The sequence below is a fragment of the Manacus candei genome, unplaced genomic scaffold, assembly GCF_025592945.1.
Source record: "Manacus candei isolate 608988 ecotype Guabito, Panama unplaced genomic scaffold, ASM2559294v1 h1tg000049l, whole genome shotgun sequence".
NCBI lineage: Eukaryota > Metazoa > Chordata > Aves > Passeriformes > Pipridae > Manacus > Manacus candei.
Genome location: NW_026138097.1, coordinates 18,914,153 through 18,940,483, shown reverse-complemented (window position 1 = coordinate 18,940,483; position 26,331 = coordinate 18,914,153). Strand labels below are relative to the sequence as shown.

At 37.5% G+C, this 26,331-nt stretch overlaps 1 protein-coding gene across 1 annotated transcript; it reads right to left on the bottom strand.

Annotated features, from left to right (window-relative positions):
- Window positions 1-878: 878 nt before the first annotated feature.
- On the bottom strand, window positions 879-26,331 carry KDSR (3-ketodihydrosphingosine reductase). The gene is made up of 10 exons (XM_051799376.1): window positions 26,028-26,331; window positions 18,465-18,554; window positions 17,269-17,325; window positions 12,420-12,485; window positions 12,176-12,271; window positions 10,917-11,108; window positions 9,074-9,157; window positions 6,144-6,227; window positions 4,194-4,295; window positions 879-3,845 (listed from the first exon to the last, which is right to left on the bottom strand). The coding sequence occupies exons 1-10, from the start codon at window positions 26,133-26,135 to the stop codon at window positions 3,726-3,728; spliced, it is 999 nt and encodes a 332-aa protein (XP_051655336.1). The 5' UTR covers window positions 26,136-26,331; the 3' UTR covers window positions 879-3,725.

Below are 26,331 nucleotides of genomic sequence, written 5' to 3'. Positions count from 1 at the left end.
ATACAGTGTTTCTTTATACAGCTGCATGCTCAGTGCTAGTACAGAAAGACATCTATCCTAACTATTACTTCTATTGTTTTCCACTAGGAAGAATGACCATTGCTTGGCTCCTCAGGATTCATAAGCAATTCCAGAGAGCACAAGCACTAGTTATATACTGGCAGCACCTCCAGCAAGAAAGGCTTTGTCAATTTAATCTCACTTTCATTATGGTTTGGGGATGCTAGGTCTGCTGACAATTCCCAGTTGAATTCTTTACATCCCTTCTTACCTCTGCCCTAAGCTGCTAAAATGGAGGGATATACTGCCCCCTCTGCTGTGCTACACAATTAACAGAATCCTGCTGATCTCTAATTTAAAAAAACCCCAACAAAATAACCCCCCCCACACATCCTGCAAATTAATTTAGCCACTACTCTTCATCCTCTAAAAAGAACTTAAAAGTTACAGGCTTTGTTGATTCTCCATTTATTTTGAGAAATATAAAATATGAAAACTAGTTTACAGTTCTGGCACAAAAAATGATGACGCAATAAGCACGAAGTTTCTTTTTACAAATAACGCTATATATCTTTACCATTTAAAAGTGCCTAGAGTTTTTCACAGCAAATAAAGTTTATTTACCTATGTCTTTTTTCTTAGTAAAATATTAAATCTATTTAAATTGCACGTGAACACCTTGTTGAAGTAAACTATAAGTAAAGTTATAATAAATCTGTATGTAAAGCAGACAGTCGTTAGAAACTACATGGAATGGAAAAGACTATCCAAGCCTAAATCGAATCCTAAAGATTGACCAAGAAAACGAGACAAGACACTGACTGATATGGCACAAGTGATTCAATTATTGACAATTTGACAAAAAGTAATAAAGCCTATTTGAAGATCTTCACGGATTTAATACACGGCTAAAACATTTCAATGCAGAGGTTTTGTAACATTTAAACTGGCAAAATAGTTTTTCAACTGCTAAACATTTTTCCACAAGATTACAAGGCATCTCCTTCACTTTATACTGGACCTTAAAATGAGTACATTGGTAAATAGAGAATGTGCATAAGAAAACAAAATTTACACCAAAGGTTGCTGTAGTTGACAATTTACCTTGTTTTGACAGTAAAACAGTTGAGAAGTTTATCAGTTAAAATTAACATCAATAACTTGCAACAGCAGAAAATAGAACATTGAAAAAAAGATTATTTATCTTGATTCAAAAAACTTGCCTTGTTCCAATTTCCACAATTGCTGAGGGGTTCAACGTTAAGTTTCACTGTCAACACAACAACTTACACTATGCAAAATTAGGTGTTAACTGAAGTCTCTGTAGATCAGGGCCAAAACTTTCACCCAGTAGTCTTACTTCTCCTTCACAGACACTTGCACTGAATTATATCAGTCATTATTGGGAGGACTCTTCAGTCAAGAAGTAGTGAGTGGTGATCAAAGATGCCCAACCTGACACCTTTAGAGGCCCAGCTGCCACAGTGTCATGTGTGCTCTGACCTTCTGGATTATGTTTCTTAAATGCAAACCCTTTAGCATTCCAAGCTGACAATCCAAAAATTCAAGTATCCAAAGGCTTACTGGTTTTAAGTCCTGACTTCCAAGCTCGTGCTGATATCGAATAATTTACAGAAGCATTTTTTTCAAACTAGAGCACAACTGACTCACCCATTTTGGTATTTTTTTGCAGGTGGTCGAAAGAGTATTTGATTTTCATCAAAACAAGAGTTAACATCGATCATAGGGTCTGAATAGCATTAGGTTGCTTTAGGAAACACAGCGATGTTGACAATGGATGTATGATAAATGTTCCCTTATGTCATTCACATTAAGCAGCACAGGAAATACATATGCACACTAGATTTCTTTGCACTGAAGCTGAGCTGTTTAAAAATGCAGGAATACACTCTGTTCTCAAAATTAGCATTATATTATAGGCATGCACAACTTTATATATCTAAACAAAATCCGGAGGCAGGACCTAAAACATAGGCTTCATGAAGAATTCAATAATGCCTCAACATTTGCAATCTAATGGAACTCAAACCACTTAAAATGAGAGTGCCAATGTGACTCTCTTTGAAAAATATGTTTGTAAACCAGGTATTAAAGCAAGTTTAGTATATGTGAAGAAAATTTAAAAGTGGTTAGCCTAATTCAGAGAGGGAAAATAAATCACCTCAATAAACTACATTCTAAGGTTTTCCAGTTAACCACCTATTACTTTTCATCTCAGTTTAATTGAATACCTCTTCTTAAATAGATATAGAGAATATCTTAACAAAAACAATCAAATTTTGCTTATTTTGGTTGTTAAATACTACTTTCAAGGAAGTGAAAGTGCTCAGTTTTACACATAATTTTAGATTTAGAGTACTGAATGAAAATGGAAAATATGACATCGAAAACACAGCAGTGCTAACAAATACAAAATATGCAGCTTTTGAAAAAAAAGCAGCTCACAAGGCACTTACTATAGTGGTCCATTTAATAAACAGTATATATAGTGCACCCTTAAAACATCATTGCTATGCATCAAGCTTTTCAGTGTTGAATGAGATTTATTAGAAACAACCACTGGGTTCTGTGTATTCTGAAGCAGCTATTGAGCAGCCTTGTTTCATGTTATGTAAATGAAACAAATTAGAAGTGGGTCATACAAGGAGAATATTTTAAATAATTTCTCATGTGAAAGCTTTTCCATGTAGTGATAAAATGAAGTGTGGAAGGCCATTCTGACACACACCTCTCTCCTCCCTCCTGACACTTCTGCCCTAAAAAGCTACATTCCTGCTACTGGAAGAGCCTGGCATTTTAATTACAATTGATTCTATCATCAACTACTTATTTGGCTCATGATTTGCAGCTTTGAAATAATGTGTATTACAGTAGCATTAAGCTACTTTCCTTTCCAGAGCAAAAACTGGCAGATTGAGTATCTGTAAAAATTGTACATTGTTTCAATGGCTTAAAATGCTGAGTCATAATCAACACATTTGATACTAGTAAGATTTTTTTTGTTGTTCACAACATACTTCAAAGGCCAGAAGAGCTACAGACCTGATCACATCTCCTAGCATTTCTCTGTGGGAACGGGTTCTTCATCTCCCTTTAGAAAGTATGCATATATTAAACCATACTTTTTAATTGCTCCCAGACTGAGAAAGCTTGGATCATACAAATGTATTTGCCATCTCAGGGTTTCCACAGTCACATGTTGGATAGAATAAGGAAAGCTGTCATTGACAGAAGGATCTGTAGATTGGCCAAAGAAAAATCTAAACTAAAAGCAGTCCCAAAACATTATCAAAAGGTAACAACTTGTTCAGGGGACTTCAATCTATTTCAGCCTGGTCTGTCATGGTACTTATTTTGTCCATAAGCACCAAAGTGAGAAAACTTAAGTATTTGTCCAGAATTACCGCATATAGTCCATTCTCAAATTCTACTCTACACATCACTTACAAGCTCTCCAAATTCTCTCCAACTCAAATCATCAAAAAAAAAAAAAAAAACAACTATCTAATCCTCATTCACATTTTTGCATAGTTTGGCATTTTCTGGAGTTGTACTTTTGCTTTCTTTCATAGCTTTTGAGGGGACTCCTCTGTCACACAGGCAAGTACTTCCAGTCTAAATCCTTCAGGAGCAAAACTGAGTCCCACTTAAGCAGCTAGCTGTCCAGGACTGGTTGACATTCTTCTTTCCACTCAAAATAAAGATTACTCAGTTTTATCTGCACTTTCAGATTTTTCCCTTTGCATCATGCAGCGACGAACTATGCTGTCAAAACTTCCTAGGTAAAATAGGCCAATGATTCGAAAAATGCCCATGCAAACAACCTGGAAACAGAGAGAAACATCCTTCAATTAATTTAGGATCTTGGATTGCAGCATATTATTTAGTCATGAAATGAAAAAAAAAAAAGTTCTAGGCAGGTGTGTTGTATAACCTCCAAAAAACAAACTCATGAAAACCAACCTAACTATGTAACAGTTCATGCCTGAGTAGCAGGGGGTGGTCTTAGCTCACCCGCCAACTTCAGTTTGAAAATACTACTGCAGTTTTCAAAACCTGTCAGTATTAACAGCCATTTGAAGAAAAAACATTCAATATTCACATAATGTTCTACATTTTTAAGTATTTTGAACTATTAAAAATTGTGACAACAGGGCCTTCCCAGATCTTACCTGCTGGAGACCTTCAGTAATAGAAGTAACTGGTGACATTCCACTTGTCAATATTGACAACATGTAACCATCTGATCCAACTGAGCTGTTAAAGTTCCCTTGCTGGATGGAAGGATTAAGAAAACAAAAAGGAATTTACCCAGTTGTGGCAAATCATGATGTGTCTTATTTCAACAGTTACTCCTGATGGACACAGATGACTGTATAACTAACAAGAAATATTTTTATGTAAAAAAATATTACCTCAATTAAGAATCAAAATATTAAAAAATATTTGGGGCTATACAGCAACATTCCAAAAAGCATTCACTTAAAAATGGACAAGGAAGCTAACCTGTCTTTAGAGAGAGGTGTGCTAAATTGCTGCAGATTTTTACAAGATATAGAGGCTCTAAATTTCTTCTTGAGGCATGCTTAAAACAGATGGTGGATAAAATGCATGATGGTCTTCACTGTAAGCACGTTTCAGAGACAGAATTACACCCTAACTCTGTCAGACCACCAATCACTACCCGAATTGTGTAATAAAATACAGCTTGCATTTTGTTAAAATTAGTTTGCTTATCACATGAGATTTGGTAAGGGAGTGTATTTCAGATGTTAGGTAACAGGTCCCTCTTCATCTACATCAAGGATTTTTAATGTGCTCTCCTCATGCTAAGCACTTCAGCTGGCAGAAAAGGGGGGACTGACATGAGGAAAAAGTTTGGTTGTTTGGTTTTTAACTACTCATCAGTAAAATTGCAGCTCTATAGCTCTGACTCCCAGGCTTCTCCCCTTTGTTTCCATTACACTTTATGCTGGAAAACAGACTGTCTGAAACAGTGCAGGACTAGATCTATGGAATGCGGAAGTGAAAGGAAAAGGTGGTGTTCCCGAATCAGGGTTAGGGGTGAATCTATGCAAAGCAGTAGAGGTTATTAGATTTGATTATTTCCCAGCACACACCTGAGAGGCCTGCAAGCACACAGATACATTCTCATTTCTATTTTAGTCTCTCAGCTGATGGCTAGAGTGCATAAAGACCACATCTGAACTAATATATGATACAAAGTGCTGGAAAGTATGGTATAGAAATACCAGATTCTTAAGGTCAGAGAGGAGATTAGTTTTCTTTAAACATCAAAGGAGAATACTGTGTTGAGGTAGTACTTGCTTTTAAAACTCACCACGCCAAAATCAGATATGATTTTGTGTTTATATGCTGTATTTGTGAAAATACTGTAAAAACTTCAAAACTGAACACCTGCTGTAGATGTCTCACTGAAGGTCAAGAGTATTTGGAACTGCAAAATAATTGCAGATTTTAGGATTCAATCAGTGTGCTTTATGATCATGAAATTTCATGTTTGTTTCTTTTCCAAGGTACTCTGTTAAGCATGCAAGCGTTCCCTAGCACAAAACATTGGAAAAAAAATCCTCAGAAAAGCAGTACACCTTTAATCACTAGGAACGGCATTTTATGTATTGTAATCACTCATAAATCACATACTTTAGACAGTAAAAGCCAAAAGAGGTCAACTGCCTTCCTTTATGTATAATTATTTTTATATGAACTCATCTTCAAGAAAAATAAGACAGTACAACAAGCTTTTGAGGTTAGACAAATGGTATTTGATACATAAAAAGTCAATAGAGTTTAGTGCTTTCAAGACAGTCATAATCTACCTTTGAGACATTGCATCATACGGATGCATCATTTTATTCTGTCTATGTACAACTTCAGATACCTTTTACTTTCAAGAGATTGTGTAAAATCATTTGTGGGCACAGTGGTAAAAGAAGAATAAAGCAAATAAATAAATCCTGTTCAAACTAACCAAAGAGTACTGTTTTGTGTAAATTGGTTTTGCATTTAGCTTAGCCATTATCTTATGGTCTTAAGCAAGCATGACACGTGATCCTAGCCTCTTCAACACAGGACATACTTTAGAAACATAATTTACTTACTATGGCATCTTTGACTATAACTCTGGCAACTTGTTCTGCTTGGCAAACAGATGAAGTTTCAGAAATCAGCTTCGTCTCTAAGGGCTTTAGTAAAAAAACACCAATATAAGTTTATCTAAAAACACCAATATAAGTTTAGCTAACACCACACAGGAGAGAAAAATATGCATGTCAAATTTTAGTTTTGGGTCTTTTTTCATAGATGACATCACTGTTAGCAAGTGGTATCATACTGTCACCTAAAACATACACTTAAAGATCATAAATAATAGTCTAATTTTACAAAATTTTACAAATTTTTCCTTGAGTAGTACTTTTTTTGTATATAGTTTACTATGAAATGGCTTTTTCCTCCCAAGTATTTTATTCTCAGTAGAAGCTACCAAAATGCTTAAACTACTTCTCCTCAACACCTGTGTTAGTCCATCTTTGGTTTTTTTGCCAGAAATGTAAGTAAAAGATGGGCCTTAAAATATTTTAAGATCCTACAAATCAGCTTGCCTTTTTTTTTTTTTAATTTCTCCATCTCCACACACTGGTATCTACCAAAATCCATCACTGCATTTTATTTCTTTGTGTTTTAGACCATTTATACCTTTTTACCTCATTAGAAGAAAGCAATTATAACAGTTATTTTAGCAGTCACAATTTTTTTCACCAAAAAACCCCAATCAAGTTTAGTCTGTTACAAAAACAAATGGCAAAAATATGATTTAAGGTATTTAGAAGCATGTTTGTCATTAACGTCCTTTTAACAAATAAAATTATTTGTTATAGAGATAACTGCCCAGGAAATATTTAAATGCTCAATATCTTAGAGACAGATGGTTCCACTGATGAGGCAAAAACAACGCTAAATTAGGGAGAAAGGAGTATTGGTTGCAAGTTCACTTGTAATGGCTAATTCAGTTACATTTAATAACAAAATTTAATTGAAGCATTTAAGCCTACTCAAATACTGGGACTAGTTTAATTCTCAGATTAATACTTTAAAAAAAGCACTTCCAGGGAAGAGTTGAGCAACTACAGGTTTCTCACTATCAATTTGAAGTACTACAGTAATTAAATTTCACAGAAACAGGCCTATTTCCAAATATCTGTAGAATTATGAGTTCTGATTTCATCGACCAGGCTCACTGAAACTTTTATTTTTTAGTATGTGTATTTTAAGGGGGGTCATCAGTATCTTTGCCAGCAGAAATCACATACAAACAACTTTTACATGCTTTCCTATAGTGATAGGATTTGTGTCATCAGATCTCCATTTCATAGCCCTTATTTATTTTTAAGCTTATTGGCCAGTATCAAACAGATCTGAAAGAGATAAAGGGATATCAACAGTAACTAAAATACTGCAAGTTTGGGAAAAAAATAGCAGCTGTTCTGAAGCAACAGCTAAACTTAATGACTGTAGAGAATAAGGCAGGCAGAAATCAGCCATGATTGACTAGCCTTGATCTGGCTAGTCAGCACGGCTGTCATTTGTAAAGCAGTTACCTCAAAACAAAAAAAAGCTAATTTTTAAAGACACAGAAAAGTTGTATCCTAGTTCCTGATGTTTTATTTTACCACATTCAACGATTACAGAGAAAAATGGCCCAGTCCTAAGGAAATGCAAACTACAGAGGCAGATGTTCTAAGCTAAGTAGTATTAAATAAATGCCACAACAAATGACTATCTGAAATGTCAGAGTAATGCAACGTTTCAGAGATTTAAGGTACACCATCATATTAGGAGTAAGTCACCCGGAGAGTTCATGTGGGCTAAAACAAAGCATAATTCTCTCCTTAAAAGACAAGACTTTTTTTGACAACTAAGATAAATCTCCCTGAATCTCTTTTAAAGAGAAATCTTAGATGAACAATGCATTCTGCTGGTGACTGTATTTCCCTGAAATAGGCTATTATGAAGAATAAAATCCCAGAGAATATGCAAGCTACACAAGTATCTGCAGATGTCTAATTCTGGCACTTTATGCGGATGTGTGGGAGTATACATTTAATACAGAATATCTGTATCAAGAAATGATGAAGTAAGAATTGTGTTATACAATCCCTACTGATTCCTATTCAAAGAGTGAAAGACAAAATGGAATGCAAACCCAATTTCCAATTATACGTGATGGTGCATGTTGAAAAGATGCTTGAAAAGATTATATCCTTAGATATCAGATTTCTAGTTCACAGTATGCAAACAAAAAATAAGATAGATTTTTCTCTGGTTATCTGGTGCTTTGGTCTAAATGGGGCCTAAATGTGGTTTTTGGAATTAATACTTCATATGTATGGATATGGTAGATGACAAGAGGTTACTAGAGGTCAAAACTTTCACTTTTAAGGTAATTCAAATGAAAAAGGCCTACTGCTGACACATCCTTCTGAAAAGTGAGACAGTAATTTCCACTGCAAACACAGTGCAAGAGAGTTTCCTTTAATACTAAAGAACAGCCATTATGGAACTGGGTCATTATATACATTCATACAGCATGGTTAGGCTGGCAACTGCACTGAAAGAACTGAGGTTTATTTTCATCTGTCACATCTGTCACAACAACTGCATATTATCAAAGATGCAAAATATGAATATTATATTTGTTTTATTAAGCTTTAATATCAAAACAGTGATTTTACAGTTTATTATTCCACAACAATATTCTGATTGTATGCAGGAAGACTCTGCAGTGCTTCAGATGTTAAAGGCAGGTAGTTCTTCCATTTAAAGCTAGAACAATAAACTACATGAAATTATCCTACAAGCTATATAACTCTGAGCAGTTAAAAACTGATAAAACTGAAGTGTTTATAAGTACTTCTTAAAATCTTAATATGCCCTGATTTCAAAAATACTACAGAAATAAATGAAATATAAAATGCATTGCTTATAACGAAATGAAGCTTAAAAAATTCAGTATTACTGAAGGACAATTTACCTTTGTTTTACTTTCTTCTGCAAATCCAGGTGTATCGGTATCTGGAGGATAGGCCACCGTCACGTAGACATTATAAGGTTTTACCTGTGTTTTACGAAAGTATTAAGTATTATCTTAATACTGACAGCCTTTACATGTCCCTCATGATTTCACTGATTTCTCTTGTACCCATGAAATTCAGGAAGCATGAATTCAAATTGCTTCTAGTGTTAAGTATTCAGCACTTACAAGACTTGCAGCTTTGTCAAGTGAAAAAACACAACAGCAAAGATTTTAAAAAGGGGGTTGTGGTGCTTTTTTAATAAAAGTCTGTAAAGACTTTGCAAATTATTTGATGAATCTAAGACATTTAGGAGGAATATGAAAGTAGTTTAGGTTTATAATTTTACCAATTTCATTTTTTAAAAAAAGACTAAACTATTGCCAAACACCAGTACCCAACATTTGTAAACACAAGGCCAAAAAAGCTTTCACTGGGGCACATTGACAGGCTTTTCCCTTGTTGTTTCCATCAACGTATTTTCATTGCTGGACAAATAAGAGAAAATAAACAACAAAAACATAAAATTCAAATTGTTATCTTTAAGAGGCATACTCAAGTCACAAGGCTTTTCAACTCATGGTAAAAACTTGCAAGAGGTCAAAGTCTAAGGAGACAAAAAATAAGTAGAAAATGTGAGGAAAAATGGAAGGTCTTACGTCAAGGATTGCATTTAGTTATGTATTTGTATGTAAGTGTCATGGAATTAATATCCCTTAGCGCACTACTATTCTAAAACTAATACAATGCAAATCTGTACTCCAATGCAAATAAAAAAGCTTTTAATGAAAATATTAGAGAGGGCTATGATAAAGTAAAGTGTCGTAAAATATTAAGCATTTTTATTTATTATGAAACATTCTATATTGAAAACACTGAAATACCACATCGCAGGCCCATAAACACCCTATTTTTAGTCTTGAGTAATTCAGTCTTCACAAAAATATTTGTCACCAGCCTGAAGAAAGACCCTACATTTGCGTTGTTCTATTTGGCAGACCAGAAGTGACTAGAGTCAGTCTTACCACACATTCTTATCCTAAATAAAGGCATACAACAGGGACTATATGCAAGGGTCTAGAACTAAACACAGGCACTTTTTATATAAACACTTAGCAACTCAAATATACATTCTTAACAGAAGAATAAGAAAAGTAATTTTCAAATCAGTTTTATCTGTCTTACTACAATGTACTTACCAACCTTGTTCCACTGAATAATGAAAAGGGTGTTTGGTTTTAGTCAGAACTTAAGAATGAGCTTAGATCATTGCAGTATAAAAAGCTTATATGTATCAAAATTTAGAAGGGTGAACCACTGTCAACACAATTTTTTTTTTGTGGCCAGTCATCAAATTCTAGCTTGCAAGTATTACTGTTTCATATGGTTCACATACCACTTACCATGGACTGACAAGCAAGGTGGGAATCACCAGCCTCCCCCTCATGCATCCATGTGATCTTCAGTATCATTCTGCACTTAGGACTTTGAAGAAGACTTTTACTCAAGTCTTAAAAATCAAGTCCTTTTAGTGAAAAGATTAAAAAAATGTCTGCACATGAGGGAGTCAGTTCTAGGAACAGATTCAATCTATTCCCTCTAATGCAATTGAAATCATCTTAGTTTCTGCAACCCCAGGCGAAGCAATAGGAATGTACTGCTGCCAAAAAAGGGCCAATAGCACATGGATATTAGCGGTGCTGCACAATGCAAGAAACAACTATTTAAATGAAAATGTCCTTCACTGACAGTTTAAAAAAAAATGTTTATAATCAAAATTACTTAAAATTATTGCACACATACCTCCATTTGCAGGGCTTCAGCCAACCCTCGAAGAGCAAATTTTGTTGGAGAATAAGCTGTATAACCAAACAGGCCTAATTGCCCAGCCTGAGATGATACAAATACAATCCTTCCCATTCTTCGTTCCTTCATGGTAGCGATTACTGCTCGACTCGGGTAAACACTACCCAGATAATTGACTGCCATTAATCTCTGTACAAACGATATTAATATGGTATTTGAGCCACAGATCCAGCTGTTTGGTCTTACTTATCAAAATCCCCCTATTTCAGTCTGCTTTAACAATCAGGTTCACTAGATCTGTAGTTCTATCAGCTGGTAAAAGAAACAACAGTTTTTTATTCTACAGCTTCATAAACTTTTATAGTTAAAAAACTCACTTCAAGCCAAAAGAAATCCTGTCTATCTATAAGTCTTAATAGCATCCAGGATACTGATAATACTGTGAACCATATGTCCTTAAAGGAAAAAAGAATATTTGAGGGAAAAGCTAACCTGAACAATGTCCAGGAAGCAATACATTTATGCATTATGTATGAAAACATACTGAAAGTTTAAAGAGTCTTCTAAAACAGGAAACAGGAAAAATGCAATGTATTTATGCATTTCAGAGATTTTAATCTTTGCCAGGATAAGGAGAATTTCACTCTCTAGAAGACCTAAAAAACAACTGATAGTCTATACAAGCAACAGAATGGATGATTCAGACTTATTATAAAACTATACCTATTTAATATTTTCAGATTATTCAACATTATCTGTAGATGAATGGAGGTTTGAGGGCTGCAGGCATAAAGTAACCAAAATACAGATGGTTTGGGGTTGCTTTTTGTCTTTTCACCAGAGCAGCAGCTTCTCAAGCTGAAACAACTTCTGCACCTCACTACTGAACATTGATAACAGCTGAATTTTTCTTAAACAGGTTAGAAATATTTTTAAAAATCTTCACCAGAAAAAAAAATTAAACTATGTGAAATTCAGTGCCTTTCACAGTGCCTTAACCTACAAAAATAAATGCCAGGCTTTTCTGCCATCTTGAGGACACTCTGTCCCAGAAGGATAATTCACTCTTCTGACCCATCAATGGACTGATAGATAGATGAGAAATTAGGGGCAACCCTTGCAAATCTAAAGATACTCTGACAGCAAGCACAAATCAAGTGTACTCCTACAAACTCTGCAAAGACTGCAATCTAATTGTTAGAATGCTTAAATAAGAAATTATCATATGATGAAATTAAAAATGTATGCTCACTCACTTCAAAAGAATTCACTTCAATATCCTCAAATTTTCCTGTAACTGATGTTCCCGCACAGTTTACAAGCATGTCAACTGGCCCCAGCTTCTCCTGAGCCTGGAAAAGGGGATAGAGGTTAAGACACTTTTTAGCAGGGAAAAAAACCTTCCTATATCACAGTATAAATTATAAGAAACTATTTCCAATAGAAATACCACACATGGATAAGGCTTAAGATACATAGGTGAATCAGTTTTTTCCTCACCTGTTTTAGAACATTCTCCACCTGTTCATAGTCTTTAGACACATCAACAGAAATACAAAGTACAACCTAGAAAAGGAAAGTGAAAGAACATTGTCACAACACACTAAGTCCAGTAACTGTTGAGTCTCAGCCTTTCAAAATGAAACAAGCCCGATGTTGTATCTTTTCCAGAAAAAAAGTCTTTTTGACAGGACAGTTTGCACCTCTGCCACACTGGAGAAAGCAATCCTTGCTCCCTCCGAGCTCCTCCCCCTCACACACACATTCTAGTATAATAAAGATTACATTAAGAACAAATGAACACTTCATGATCCTCAAAGCAGCAAGTCGTAGAAAATAGCATCTCTAATTTACTGTACTAAGATACACTATTGCCTGAGCTATTTACATGAAGTTTAGTAAAATCTATTTTAACTAAGACAATCAAAATTCTACAGTGATACATTTAACTTTCATCAGTGCTAAACAAGTCAAACCATTTGTGTGGCTTAGGCTCCTCTTTAAGAAAAAAACTACTTTTCCCCACATTGTAGAAAGGCATGGTTGCAGAGTGTTGCCCTGAAAGTGCAGCACCAGAAGTTTTGTTCCAAAATTTAGAAAGCAAGTGTTAAAAACCTGCTAACTTTAGTACTTGCAATGCACGCTACCTCCTTATTTCATAAAATATTTTTTTTAAGAATAGTAGTAAACCTAGTTGTCTACTGCTTCATGGGGACATGTCAAGGACAAAACTAAAATAAAAATTCTATGATAAATTGACTCATTGCACAGAGTTGTAAATAACTAAGAAGTGAAGTAATATTTACTCCTGGTCTCAAAATCAGACATTAAGGGGTTTAATTTGAAAGATACAGAAAAATTAAAATAATCATTGGCTAAGGATGAATTGGGGGAAAGGGGCAGGCAGGACAACAGAAAATAGATGATACTGATATCTAAGTTTTCTTGTCAGCTAAAAGTTAGGCCATTTCCTTGAAAGTTACTGATTAGTTTCAGCAAGATAGTCTCATGATCTACCTTTGAAGCACCTTCAAAATCAACTTCTGGCCAAAGCAAGCACTGCTTCTTTTGGGCTACCACTTACAAACTCTAAGACTGCTGCAAATGCCAGGTATTGACAAATAAGTTACCCTCTCTGCTAAGCCATCAACAGAGCTTCAGGGCAACTCCTCATCTTGAAAAGAAATCTTCTATTGCAATAAAAGGGGGGATTCCTGGATTCTTGTTCCAACTTCTATATTCTCTGTTACTTTGGTCAACTATTTAAACTCAGAGGTGAAATAAAATAAAGTTATCAGTAGTTTGTAACAAGTATCCTCATGACCACTTGTCATGGAGCAGATGGGCACAACACACACACACACACAAAAGCTTACCACAGCGTAACTAACTGCTTTGGCAGCTAGTCATTTGTCAGTCCTGCCCCTGGTCAGACTGTGACACTTCTTAGCTGCATAAACAGAATCTGCCTGCCATTCCTGTACAGCAGGTTGGCTATTCCTGCCTCCCAGCATTGTGTGTAGTTGGACATCAGAGTAAACTTGTGGCACAAGTTATTGGTGGGACTGTATGCATCTCCCCTTAAGGCATGTACTACATTTTGGAAACATTTATCTTTTCCGTATGTTTAAAAACAAAAGAGCAGTTGAATGAAAACAACATCGATTTATTATCTGGATGTCTTTGCAAGATCAGTGAAGAGTTTAAATAAATCACAGTTCTGAATCAAAATTGGAGCAATTTGTTAATATGTCAGATTGCATAGATTATTTATATCATGAACAACACGCTCAGCAACTATCGCAACTTTTATTGACTACTATCACATTATACAATTCACCTCTCTGCTTCTATTATCATACGTTCTTTCTGCTACAATATATTAATTACCTTCATTACAAAGCATAGACTATAGATCCACATCTAGGACACAGAATATGCTACAAGAAATAGTCTAATATCCCCAGTTCTGTTTCTTACCATTTGTTTTAAATACTGCATGCTGTTGGATCACTAATAAAGCTTTCCCAATAAAGGATCAATTCAAGTCCCAGTGAAATAACTGGGAATATTCTATATCAGAAAAAGGATTTTAAAAATATTGGAAAAAACTCTAATGGCAAGGATTTTTGTTCCACTGCACACCTATATCCATAAAAGCCCCACCATCACCACTCGAACATCACATGCAAACACTAAAATGTATGTATATGTCAGACACTGGTTGTCAATGCAACTTGGTTTCATGAATATATCCAAGAGCTGAACAGTGACAGCAACATGCCCAAGAAAAAAGTAATCTTTGCGGAGGATCTTTACATCTTAGCTTGATATGGGACGATTTCATGTCTTCATCAATGACACAGGCGAAGGGATCTGCAGCAAGTTTGCAGATGACACCAAGCTGAGTGGAACAACTGACAGACCTGAAAGATGGGATGCCATCCAGAGGGACCTGGACAAGCTTGAGGAAAGGTCCATGGGAATCTCATGCAGTTTAACAAGAGCAAGTGCAAGGTGCTGCACCTGGGTTGGGGCAACCTTTGTTATCAATACAAGGCTGGGGGATAAACAGATGGAGAGCAGCCTTGTTGAGAAGGACTTGGGGGTGCTGGTGGATGAGAGGTTGGACATGACCCAGCAATGTGTGCTTGCAAGCCAGAAAGCCAATCCTATTCTGCACTGCATCAAAAGCAGCGTGGTCAGCAGGTAAAGGAAGGTGACTTTGCCCCTCTACTCTGTTCTGATGAGGCCCCACTTGGAGTGCTGCATCCAGCTCTGGGGCCTCCAGCACAGGAAGGACATTGACCTGTTGGAGTGAGTCCAGAGGATGAATATCAAGATGACCAGAGGGATGGAGCACCTTTCCTATGGAGACCTCTCCTATGGGAGAGTTGGGGTTGTACAGCATGGAAAAGAGAAGGCTCCAGGCAAACCCTACAGCAGCCTCTCAGTACCTAAAGGGGGTCTACAAGAAAGCTGAAGAGGGGCATGTAATAATAGGACAGGGGGGAGTGGCTTTAATGAAAGCAAGTAGATACCAATAGGAAGAAATTATTTACTGTGAGGCACTGGAACAGGTTGCCCAGAGAAGCTGTGGATGCCCAATGCCTGGAAGTGATCAAGGTCAGGCAGAGTTCCAGGATGGAACTCTGAGCAACCTAGTCTAGTTGAAGGTGTCCCTGCCCATGGCAGGGGGTTTGGAAGTAGATGATCTTTAAGGTGTCTTCCAACCCAAATCATTCTATGATTCTATGATCAAACGTAACAATCTGTCCATGCTATCCACTACCAGACATCATCCTTCTCTACACTCTTTCAGTAATCCTTTTGTACAGCTTCTCTTGGTTCAGCTACTGTCACTTCCCAGATTTTGATCTGCTGTTCCAGTGCAAGCTCTGCCCCAGACTCCCTGCTTTCTCTGGTTCTGTTCTTCGCATTTAGATCAGGCAGGCTCCCCTGAGACCATGTCCACCACTCAACAATAGCTACAGAAGAGCTGGCCTACCTATCACCTCCACTGCCTACTGCTTAACCTGGTTGCAAGTACAAAGCTGCTTCTGCCAAAGCAGTCCTGTTCAGCCCACACTTGCTCAGCCTTGAAGGTACTTTTGGAGATTTTCACTGAAACTCTTATGAACATGCACTGAATAATACTCTTTTTAAAAGTCTGCATCTATCAAGCTTGGACAGATTTTAACAAGAACATCCTGACACAGTGTTTGACAAGGGATTAACTGTAATGCTAAGCTTGGGAAACTGCTAGAGCAGCTAAAAGAAAATGGTTACCAGGATTTTTTTTTTTTAATGGGCAAAATACAGTTTCTCCTCACCTCAAATGGCTTAGATTTTCAACCAAAGTTGATCTGAGTAAGGCAGCATGTACAGAAAAAAAATCATCTTGAGCCATTTGACAAAAATATAAGGAAGTGAAGACAAAATCTTACAAATGGAGGCATTAGGAAAATTCTATATAAACTAGTACTAACGTTATTGCCTGCAAATATTCAACTTCTTTCATTGCTTCTTTTCAACAGAATATCTAATTTATTAATTCAAATCCCTTTTCATGGACAAATAAATTGCTTCTATTTGTAATCATGAAACTAACTTAGTTACTAAGTGACTTTCATGATCGACAAAGTTCTGGAACACAAGAAAGGAGAAGTCAAAGATATCAACAGTTTCAATATTATTTCCCCTCTCCCTTCATTATTAGTACCGAGAAAAAATTGTTTTAGCATTTTGCCTCGAAGTTGCATGTTTTGAACACAGCAAGCTTACCTATTCTAAGTTAGTACTTCTGCAAGGTCTAAATCATTGCCTCTAGGCACAAATGCGTTATCTATTCAGCAAAGCAGCTTCTATGTTTATTAAGTCTCAGAACTTCACAAATTTAACTTGTGTATCTGTTATAGTACTTTGCCAGGAAAAGGAACACAAGCATGATGTAGTGAAATAAACCTGGGAACAAATATCTACACTTCTTTCCCAAAACAAATGCAAAAAGCAAGATATTTGTAGGAAAAAAAAATTGGTTCTTCCACTTCATCTTAAAGAATAAAATGCTTATCAAGTGACAGTAAATTGCACTGAGCCAAAAAAGCATGCTACACCTACAGCTGAAGAAATCTTTTACTAAAAAAAGCAGCCTAACGCACTAGCTAAGCAACATCAAACATAGCAAGAGCTCAGAACATGTCATGTAAACAGTCTGAATCTTGAATTCAAATACTGAGTCCTCATTTATTTTTGTCAAACAGTTTTGGTTTAAAGACAGGACTACAGAACTACTTTGTAGTGATTATCTTAAACAAAACACACAAGCCCCTCTTACCAGTGATCTTACCTGCTTGTCATTAACAGAATACTTTTCTATTTCCTTCTTTGTCTGCAACAGCTTGTTCTGAAATGGATAAAAAGACAGCTAAATCACTGTCATTCTGAGAGCAATTTTAGTCTTCAGTACTTCAATAAGGCTTAAAAACATCCCCTAAAGCCCAAAGTTACCCTTGACTAGTTAAAGCATTTTAGTGTTGTAATTTTAAAGACTTATGGACATATGATCAAAACATGAAATTTATCAAGCTATCACAGCTCACTTATCTGTTTTTCACTTAGTCCTCCAAAGCCAGTAATGACTTCTATAGATTTAATGCTTTTGTTCCATACTACAGAGAGCACCTAATGCTGTAGAAAATAATTTTTCTCCTTTATTTTGGCTCTATTTTATATGTATGTGACATCACATAAACTTTTCTGAAGAACAGTCACTGTCATGAAATCACAGTGACAAACCTAAAATCTGGTAAATTCAAATTGCCATAATCTTTTCAAGAAAAATTCTGTTAATTCTGACTACATTCAAGGTTATGCAAAGTAAGTTGTCTAGTGTAAGTCAATTATCAAAGACAGCTGGGACAGAGAGCCAAAAAACAGTTATATGCTTTTATTTCCCAAATATTTTTTTTTCTCTACAAGTAAAATAACAGCCCATTCCGAAAACAGAGTCATTCCAACTACATCTGAATACCCTTAGTTAAAAAGACCCCAAAACCAAAAAGAAAAACAAACCCGACAAAGCAATCGTTTTTCTTCCAAATCTTCCAATCCTTTTTCCTGATGATGAAGAGTTTTTCACTAGTAAAAAATATAATGCTGACTAGACACCAATATATTCTGTGAATTTTAGGAACTGTTTTTAATCCCCCAGTTGTCACTGTAGGGAAATTCTACAGTTTTAAAGAATATGGGGTTTTCCTGCTTTCGTCCTCTGGCACAGATCTAAGTGAAATAATAAATGCCATTAACAGAAGCAATAGCTCTGGCAAAGTTTTAAGGCATGCTAATCACAAATTCCGTGTTGGGCTATGCTTCCTAAAAAGGCAGCCAGCTCTGCTATTCAAAGGCATTAATTTGGAATGCCTAGGGTCCCCTTACAATATACACCAAAGAAGTATGAATAATTATCAATTCCAAAATTATCCCCCACCACCTATATTTTGTGAACAGAGTTTAGCCAGTAGAAAATACACATACACTTACCTCATCTCTTGCAATCAGTGTTATGAAAGCACCTTGCTTATAACATTCAATAGCAATACATTTTCCAATTCCACTGGAGCCTCCAGTCACCTAAAAGTTATTTGAAAAAGGCAGTGTTAGTCCAATATTCTCATACCTTCTCCCATCTGTACAAGTCAAATGAAATGAAACTTCTGAAAACATATTGAGGTTAAAATATTACACGATGAGATACAAATACAGAAGATACTGTTAGCTTACTTATTCAGTATGAATGAAAAATATGATCTGAGTAGACTGATGAATCTTTGTTTCTACCCCAAACCCAGTTTTACCTCAGTGGCAATTTTTGCTCATTTTTTATGTCAGGCACACTTAGACCCACTCCCACGTCAGCGCTCTCACATGCTTTTGACTAAGTCTGTATGCTATTTCTAAAAGCATGTTGCTAGAAGCTTGAAATCACTATTAGTGCCATAATAACACAATTACATACCACCCCTTCATACCTGTCACAGTAGAAGTTATTTGTAAAATTGGCAATTGTATAGTGCCTTCTGAAGATATCATCACATAAACATAAATAGAAAATACCTTCTTTCTTATTAAAGAAAAATTCCACTAACTCAACAGTTGTCTCTGTGTGGTATATTTGTCATTCCCCCAGTCTGGACCCTGATCTGCCCCTGTGCCATCCCTCAATTTCAATGTAGTGCTGTTTCCAGCACCTAAACTTCTGCAACCTTTTCTTCTTCCTCCAAACTGTAACACTGAAGTAGTCTTATATGTAAACAGGAAGTTAATATTTTGTCTATAGACAAATGCAGGGATGACTACAGTTGTCCATCACATGGAGGACACGTGCCAAATTATACCACTATACAGGCTAAGGTCACCTTACCACCTCTCTCACTAACCTCAATAAACCTAGCTATGAACTACATGTGGAACAAGATGCAGATAAAAACCCTGCCCTCTCTTTTTGACTAAAATAAAAATGTCTGCCTGACATGCCTTTTGATGACTTGGATCATTCTCAGTCTGCATGTGCCTTTGGTTTTCAAATAGACACTGGTATCTTCCTTATATACCCAATTTATTTGAATTTTTCTTTAACAACATATCAAGAGTCATACTGAGAAAATACTAGAACAAAATACCTAGAAGCAGTTATTGTAAAAAAACCCATGTTGATGAAATGAGTTAAGAAATACAAATTCCCTACTAACTGGAAAAAGATGAAATTCAGATTTCTCTGAAAATCATCATCTTTTGCTTTTTATCAAAACCTTGCCAAAGACTCCAGAGAAACACATCACCTCCATTTTAAGAAAATGGAGGCATTGAGCTAATTAATGTAAGAGCAAAGATCCCAATTTCTAACTACACACCCTATCAAAAGCCTTGTGTCATGTCCTCATTTGCCAGTGCCTCAGTTTTGTATTCAGAGATGCACTATCCACAAAATTCTTTCCACTCCTGGAGGCAGTAATGTCAGAAGAGTCAGAAGTACATTCCCATGAGTCACTAAACTCTTCTTTCATTTGAGTATTTTACCACTTACTTTCAAATACAGCTTAGTGCATATCAAATAATCCCAGCAAAGACTTACAACACTATCCATGGTTTCTGGTTGGTTCATCTTCAGCCACAAATGGGCCAAGAATGGGTGTAACATCCACAAAGACTAATTTCAGCTCTTTAGGCTTCCTCTGTTATTAGAGAGAACTGCTTCAGATTAACTTCTAACTGACTCTGCAAGATTAGCTTCACACCACACTAACCTCTGAGGATGACTCCAAGATGCGTGTCCTGTTCTAGAAATGTGAAACCTGGCTTGTAGATTATCAACCAAGGATGACTGCTTTCAGAGTAAATGAAGATGGCAAGAGTTGCAAGTGTTAATTAATGATTTGGGACTTCAGCGGAACCACAGAATTAATTTAATGCTTTGTTATGGAAAGAAGTCACAAATACACTAAAGTTTTTAAAATACATTGCAAGATTTCAATACGTATCTGAAAAAATAATGGGATACATTCGATCAGACCTCAGTTCCACAGCACTTGAGAGATGCTTCTACAGATTTTCAACAGCAGCAAATACACAAGAACATGAACTAATCAAGGTGCATGGCAGATTGCTCCAATTCCAATTTTTGGCGTAGCACTGCAAGACAGCTGATTACTACCTGCACAAACTGGTGAGTATCATGAATGGGTCAACTACACCAAGTGCTTGAGGAATTTTCTGCAGGTGAAGGTACTGGCACCAAGTCTCCAGCTTGTCAAACAAGGCTAATATTTATTTCAGAAAGACAAGGTCTGAAGCCATGCAAGAAATGGAAAAAGGAAGTTTTTATTTACAGTCATACCCAAGAACACTGGATAGGGCTCATGTCAGATTGGTCGATGACAAAATGAAATATCAATTAGCTGGGAACTTTAGCATTTAGGTGGGAGGCTGTTACAAGCATGTGGGCGGTTGTTAGTAATATACACATTCTTCAGGAATGTTAACCATGAACGCTAATGTAAAAAAAATCCCTAACACTAGTGAAAAAGTGAAGTCGGCCTAAGCACATCTATGAAGTCTGTTAGGTAGCTAAGTTACTAACACAGATGCTCAGAACTAACAGAAGAGCACATATCGACCCCATTAAAGACGACATTATTATGGGAACTTACCATTGTGGCCAATGGTTCTACACTGTATCTCATTTGTATCCAACATTTGAATTGCCACTGATCCCATTTTTAAATTTCACTGTAACCCAGCATCAAAGGAGTTAGCAAAAATAAAAAATCTGGTCACTGCAACTCAAATCACAGACTAATTTTTTGACAAGAAGGAACAATTAAATCCTAGTATTAACTCAGATATTCAGAATGCAGCACCACCAGGTCTTGAGCAGTGTTATTGAGCTGTTTCTATGTTTAAGAATATGTCAAACTAGCTGTTCATAAAAGCACCTGGCTCCAACTTCTGAAGCTACAATTCTTGATAACAGAGTTCAACTTTAGGGTTTATTTCCCCCTTATAAATGGAAATAGAGGGATGAGGTACAGCGAATTGCTCTGAGTTTCAAATTTGAGATACTGGAAATTCACTTCAATTGATGAGACAGTCCAACTCCAAATTAACAGAACTGTCATTAGGAGTAATCAAAATCAAAACCTGGTATGGTATCTCCAAAAGAACTTATTAACTTTCACTTAGAACTGGGTGCAGGCTGGCTTCATGCTTTCAGACAGTGCTCCAGTAGAAGGTATTTAGTTCTACTGAAACAGAACATCCCTTTAATCTGGCGTAAGTGGTTAGGATGCCTGACTAGACTCAAAATGACCTCCTGTCAAACCACGTGGATGTATCCAAACCACAGATCATATCAGCCCCAACACAGGAGCTATAATGTTGAGACACCAAGATTGACCAGCCTTAAAGTTGGCTGCAGTTATCTATCAAGTCAGGTTCTATGCAGAAGTGGGGAAATTACTTCTGGACTAAAGACGACCCATCTGCAGGAGGATTTGGCATGACCATCCTGAACTACATTCACATGAAAGGGTTCTTGTCAATCTGCACAGGAGACAGTGCCAAGCAGATAATATCTTTACATTTCCTGTCATTGCTAATTCACAAACTTTGATAAAGTGCATTCATAACACTGAGATCTCAGCGTTTTGGTGTTTGTGTTGTTGGTTTTGTTGTTGTTGTTGTTGTTTTGGGGTTTTTTTGGGGGGGGGTGTTCTTTGTTTGTTTATTTTCTTTTTTTTTTGTCACAAATTTCAACTTGGTTTTAGAAAGACTAAGGCTGAAACAAGAGGAGGGGACTACCAATAAAATTTCACCAAAGATAGCTTTCAAATGTCACTCAGGAAATTTACAGAACGCTGCTTTTGCACTGACATCTTAAGTTTTTGTTGCATTCTTCTCCATCAAGCAAAGTACCTCTGTAGAAAAAGGAAAAGAAAAGGCACAGAGAACATGTATAGAACAGGCATAACATCCCTGACAAATGTGATACAAGTGAGTACAGTGCACATGAAGCAGTGGTGACTGTCTTATCCTTTTTTCATATTCCTATCTACCATTATAACCAGCTACCAAAATAGCTTACTCTTACAGAATCGACGACACGTACTAGTATGTAGCCTGAGACCCAAGGAGAGAGTTAAAGTCAATGGCAAAATAAAAGATGTATAAAACAGTCTTCTGAATTTCAAAGTATAGAGAAGTCCAGCACAAGGAGCAGCAGCTCTACAGCACAAAAGTAACTTTTATATCCTTTATTTGAGAACATTTTCCTAGACATGTTAGAAATAAAAAAAAAAGAAAAAAAAGTAGTATTAAACATCTAAAAGACATTCTGTTTAAAATAAGCTAAACCTGATGCCTTAGCCAACTTGAGAGAAGTCCTTTTAATTAAATGATGCTAAGTGGGGCCACAAAAATACATTACAGATATGGGCAGAGGGGGAACCCACAAGATTAGACGATGAGTAACTCAGAGTTCTGCAGGCTCTCACTCTGAATAGCAGTCCTATTCTTTTCTAAGAATAAGAGACTCTTTATAATTCTATGATTTCTCCAGAAACCATGTCTCGCCTTACACAGCAAGTGTAAGAGTCATGCTTCCATCATGCAAATGACTCTGGGAGAGGACAGAGGGGAAAAACACACAAGTTTTCTGCTTCCAATTCCTATCCCAAAAGGCAGGCAGAGTCAGTTACTTAGCCATAATTCAAACATCTATTAACCATAACTGCTAGGAGTGAAGAAAAAAATATTTTTTCTGAAGGATTAGAAGTGAAAAGAATGCTGACTTCAGTTGAAAATTCTACAATTGGTATGTAACAGCCTCTTAAGTTGCCCAATGATCTTCCTTCAGGAAAGCAACAGATATATTTTCATCATACTTTCAACAGGCCCCCAGAAAGAAGAGTTTGTAGATAAGACTGATTTTTTTCTGCTTCAGAAAAGCAATTTATTGAGGTATATCCTGAAAAATTATATTTACTGTGCAATGACAATCAGTCTCCCTCTGAAAGGGCTTAACCAGCTAAACATACAATTTGCAGGTCTTTATTCTTTTATTTATTTCAAGACTGGGTTTAACCGAGGCCTGATACTTAAACAGATTTTGCTGGTTTTCTGTGAGAAGACTTCAAAGAAGTCCTTACATAATGCTATGGTCCTTAAATATTTTTATGAAGTCTCTCAGTCATTTCAGTAGCAGAGAACATTTACTGCCAGCATATGATGAAAGAATTCACTTCATACACACAGAGTGGAAAGCCTTATTGAACAATATTTCTGATTTACATTACCATCATCCAATATTTTTCTTTATGCATGACATTAGAAAATTTGAAATCTAAATGTACAAGTGTCCAGCATTATTAACAGCATCTACAAATCTAAGAAGTAGTGAACTCTGGAACAACTGTTCCATATTTCATTAGTTTTCATGAACACTTTAAGAGCATAACTGAAGTCAAAAATCAAACAAGTAATTCTGCAAATGGTGACACCAATAAAACTGTCTGCCCGCAGATTTCTATTTGTGTAATCAAGTTAGATATATCTACAGCCTTTTCCTCCATTAATATATTCTTGTAGTTACTTCTCTAGCTAAACTCCTAATTTTATAAGACATGCAGGAATACTGTTCTTTAGACTTCCTCTTGTACCAAATTGAACTTAACTGCTAATATAATTAGCAGCAACAGCTACAGGGAGGCTTCTCCAACAAGAACATTCTCATAATTTTCAATGTGAAATTTTTTAAATGAAGCATTCTGATTCTGATTAGAAGAACCAGCAAAATTAACTTTTAAAGTGTTTAATCACTATACAGAATGAACAAAGCTCTGGATAATCATTGTATATATAAATAAAACCAAACAAAAAACCTGAAATAAAATCTATTTAACTTTTTATGTTTGCTATTCTGTTTCTTCATAAAAGTCACAGAAGACCCTTAAGTCTCCTTCACCTTTGCTTCTGCACAGTACTGAAAGGTTCCTCCTTAATAATCATACTCTTGTGGGGAAAGAGCCATAACCTGAGAACCTTAAAGCAACCTTGAACACACCTCACACAGAGTATGATGCTGTAAAGCCAGAAACAGCATGCAAGTAACACCTACTGCATAAAGTAACTTGGAAATACTATTGCAACTCGGACAGATCTAAATTACCCTGAGGACAGCTCCATCCTCCAAAGAGGAACTCCAAAAATAATAATAATAAAACCCCAAACAACAGGCATCATACAGAGCTCAAGAAAGAAAAAAAACACCAAAAAAATCCAAACCCCCACCAAACAAAAACCTCCAAAACAACCCCCAAAAACAAAATCTAGCAACCAAAACCTCAGAGTATCTGTAAACTCACTTATACCTAAAAGATCTCACTTCAGGATTATCCCAAACTCCCACTCTGATAAAAGGCATCTCCAAGCACTACTCAGCCTTTAAAGTAAATTTAACCAAACAGTATACTACATTTTCTCTGCACAGAACATACATACCCTGGGGAGTTAGAGCTGAGTTTAAAAAGCTGATGCTAGGACTATGAATCTTTGAACTGCTTAACTCATTTGCTCTTATGCGTCCAAATTCATTACTTTTCAACCTGAAAGCACCTGGGTAGTGCTCCCCTTTCCTCCATCCCCCTTCCCCAAGCCACAAACTCACACAACTTCTAGTGGCGTACCACTCACGGACTGTTTTAACAGCACGTTCTTCTGAAGGCTTCTTTCTAAAGGCTTACTTTCTACTACCTTGTCAAAATACTGCTCAAAGGTATCGATATCTACGTGCTTAAAGATGAAAAGATGCCCCAGTGCCATCTGACCACTTCCTTTGTATTATTTTTTTTTTCCGTTTCCTCATACCTGGCTTGGTTTCTTAGACCAAGGAAACAATACGTTTTTCCTTTTGTTTATGAGCGCACCCACCAACCCTTACCCCCCCCCCCACCACCACTTAAATATCTTGGGAGACGCTAACAGTAAACAAAACTCGAGGTAACCGGTGACTTGGAGAGCGCAAAAGGAATGCCTCAAAAAGCCAGCGTTGAGACTGGAAGATGGTGACTCAGACCATCGCCTTAAGCCAATTGGGACACACAGCGGTTGTCAGAGCCATCGGGACAGGTCATTTCCTTATCACCCGGGACTTGTGGCTCCCGCCTTTTGGTAGCTCGGGGTGTCACCGCCAGCTCGCCAGGATTCCTCGCGATCCCGCGGGCACCCCTGGCGCTGAGGCTCCCCGGCCGCCAGCCCCTCCTCGGGCACGCTGCACCCCCAAACCTTCCTTCCCCGCCGAGATGCTCCCCCCGCTCCTGCAGCGGGATTCCCGCAGCCACCCCTCTGGCTCCTCCCGCAGCCCGCGCCCCCATCTCGGAGGGAGCGGCTTCTCTCCCTCCGCCCGTCCCCTCCCCAGCGGACACCACGGCCGGGGGAGGGTGGCTCGGAAGCCCCCCCGCCTCCCCCAGCGCCGAGGCCGAGCGGCTGCGGCCGCCCGCTCCCTCCTCCCCCCGAACCGTCCCCCTCCCGGGGGGCGCCTCCCTCCCTCACCACGACGTGCGCGCCGGGCAGCTTGAGAGACTTGGGGCTGATGAGCGGCGACACCATGTAGAGGAGGAGGACGAAGGCCACGATGAAGGCGGCGGCCAGGAGCAGCATGGCTCGTGCTGCGCCGGCGGAGACGGGGCGGCGGTCCGAGCCCCTGGGGCGGGCGCTGCGGGGCGGGGGTCGCGGGGCCGCCCGTCCGCCTGCCCGAGCCGCGGCGGGAGCCGGCGGGAGCGGGGACGGCGCTGCCGCGGCGGGAGCGAGCGCGGCGGAGGCGGCGGGAGCGGGGAGGAGCGGCGCGCGGCCGCCG

Bases quoted from the DNA above. Each gene is read 5' to 3' on its own strand.
- KDSR (XM_051799376.1), bottom strand. From the start codon at position 26,135: ATGCTGCTCCTGGCCGCCGCCTTCATCGTGGCCTTCGTCCTCCTCCTC. The intron at 18,555-26,027 runs GTGAGGGAGGGA...AATAACTTTTAG, and splicing joins TGCCCGGCGCGCACGTCGTG to GTGACTGGAGGCTCCAGTGG. The intron at 17,326-18,464 runs GTAAGTGTATGT...TATCCATTTCAG, and splicing joins CACTGATTGCAAGAGATGAG to AACAAGCTGTTGCAGACAAA.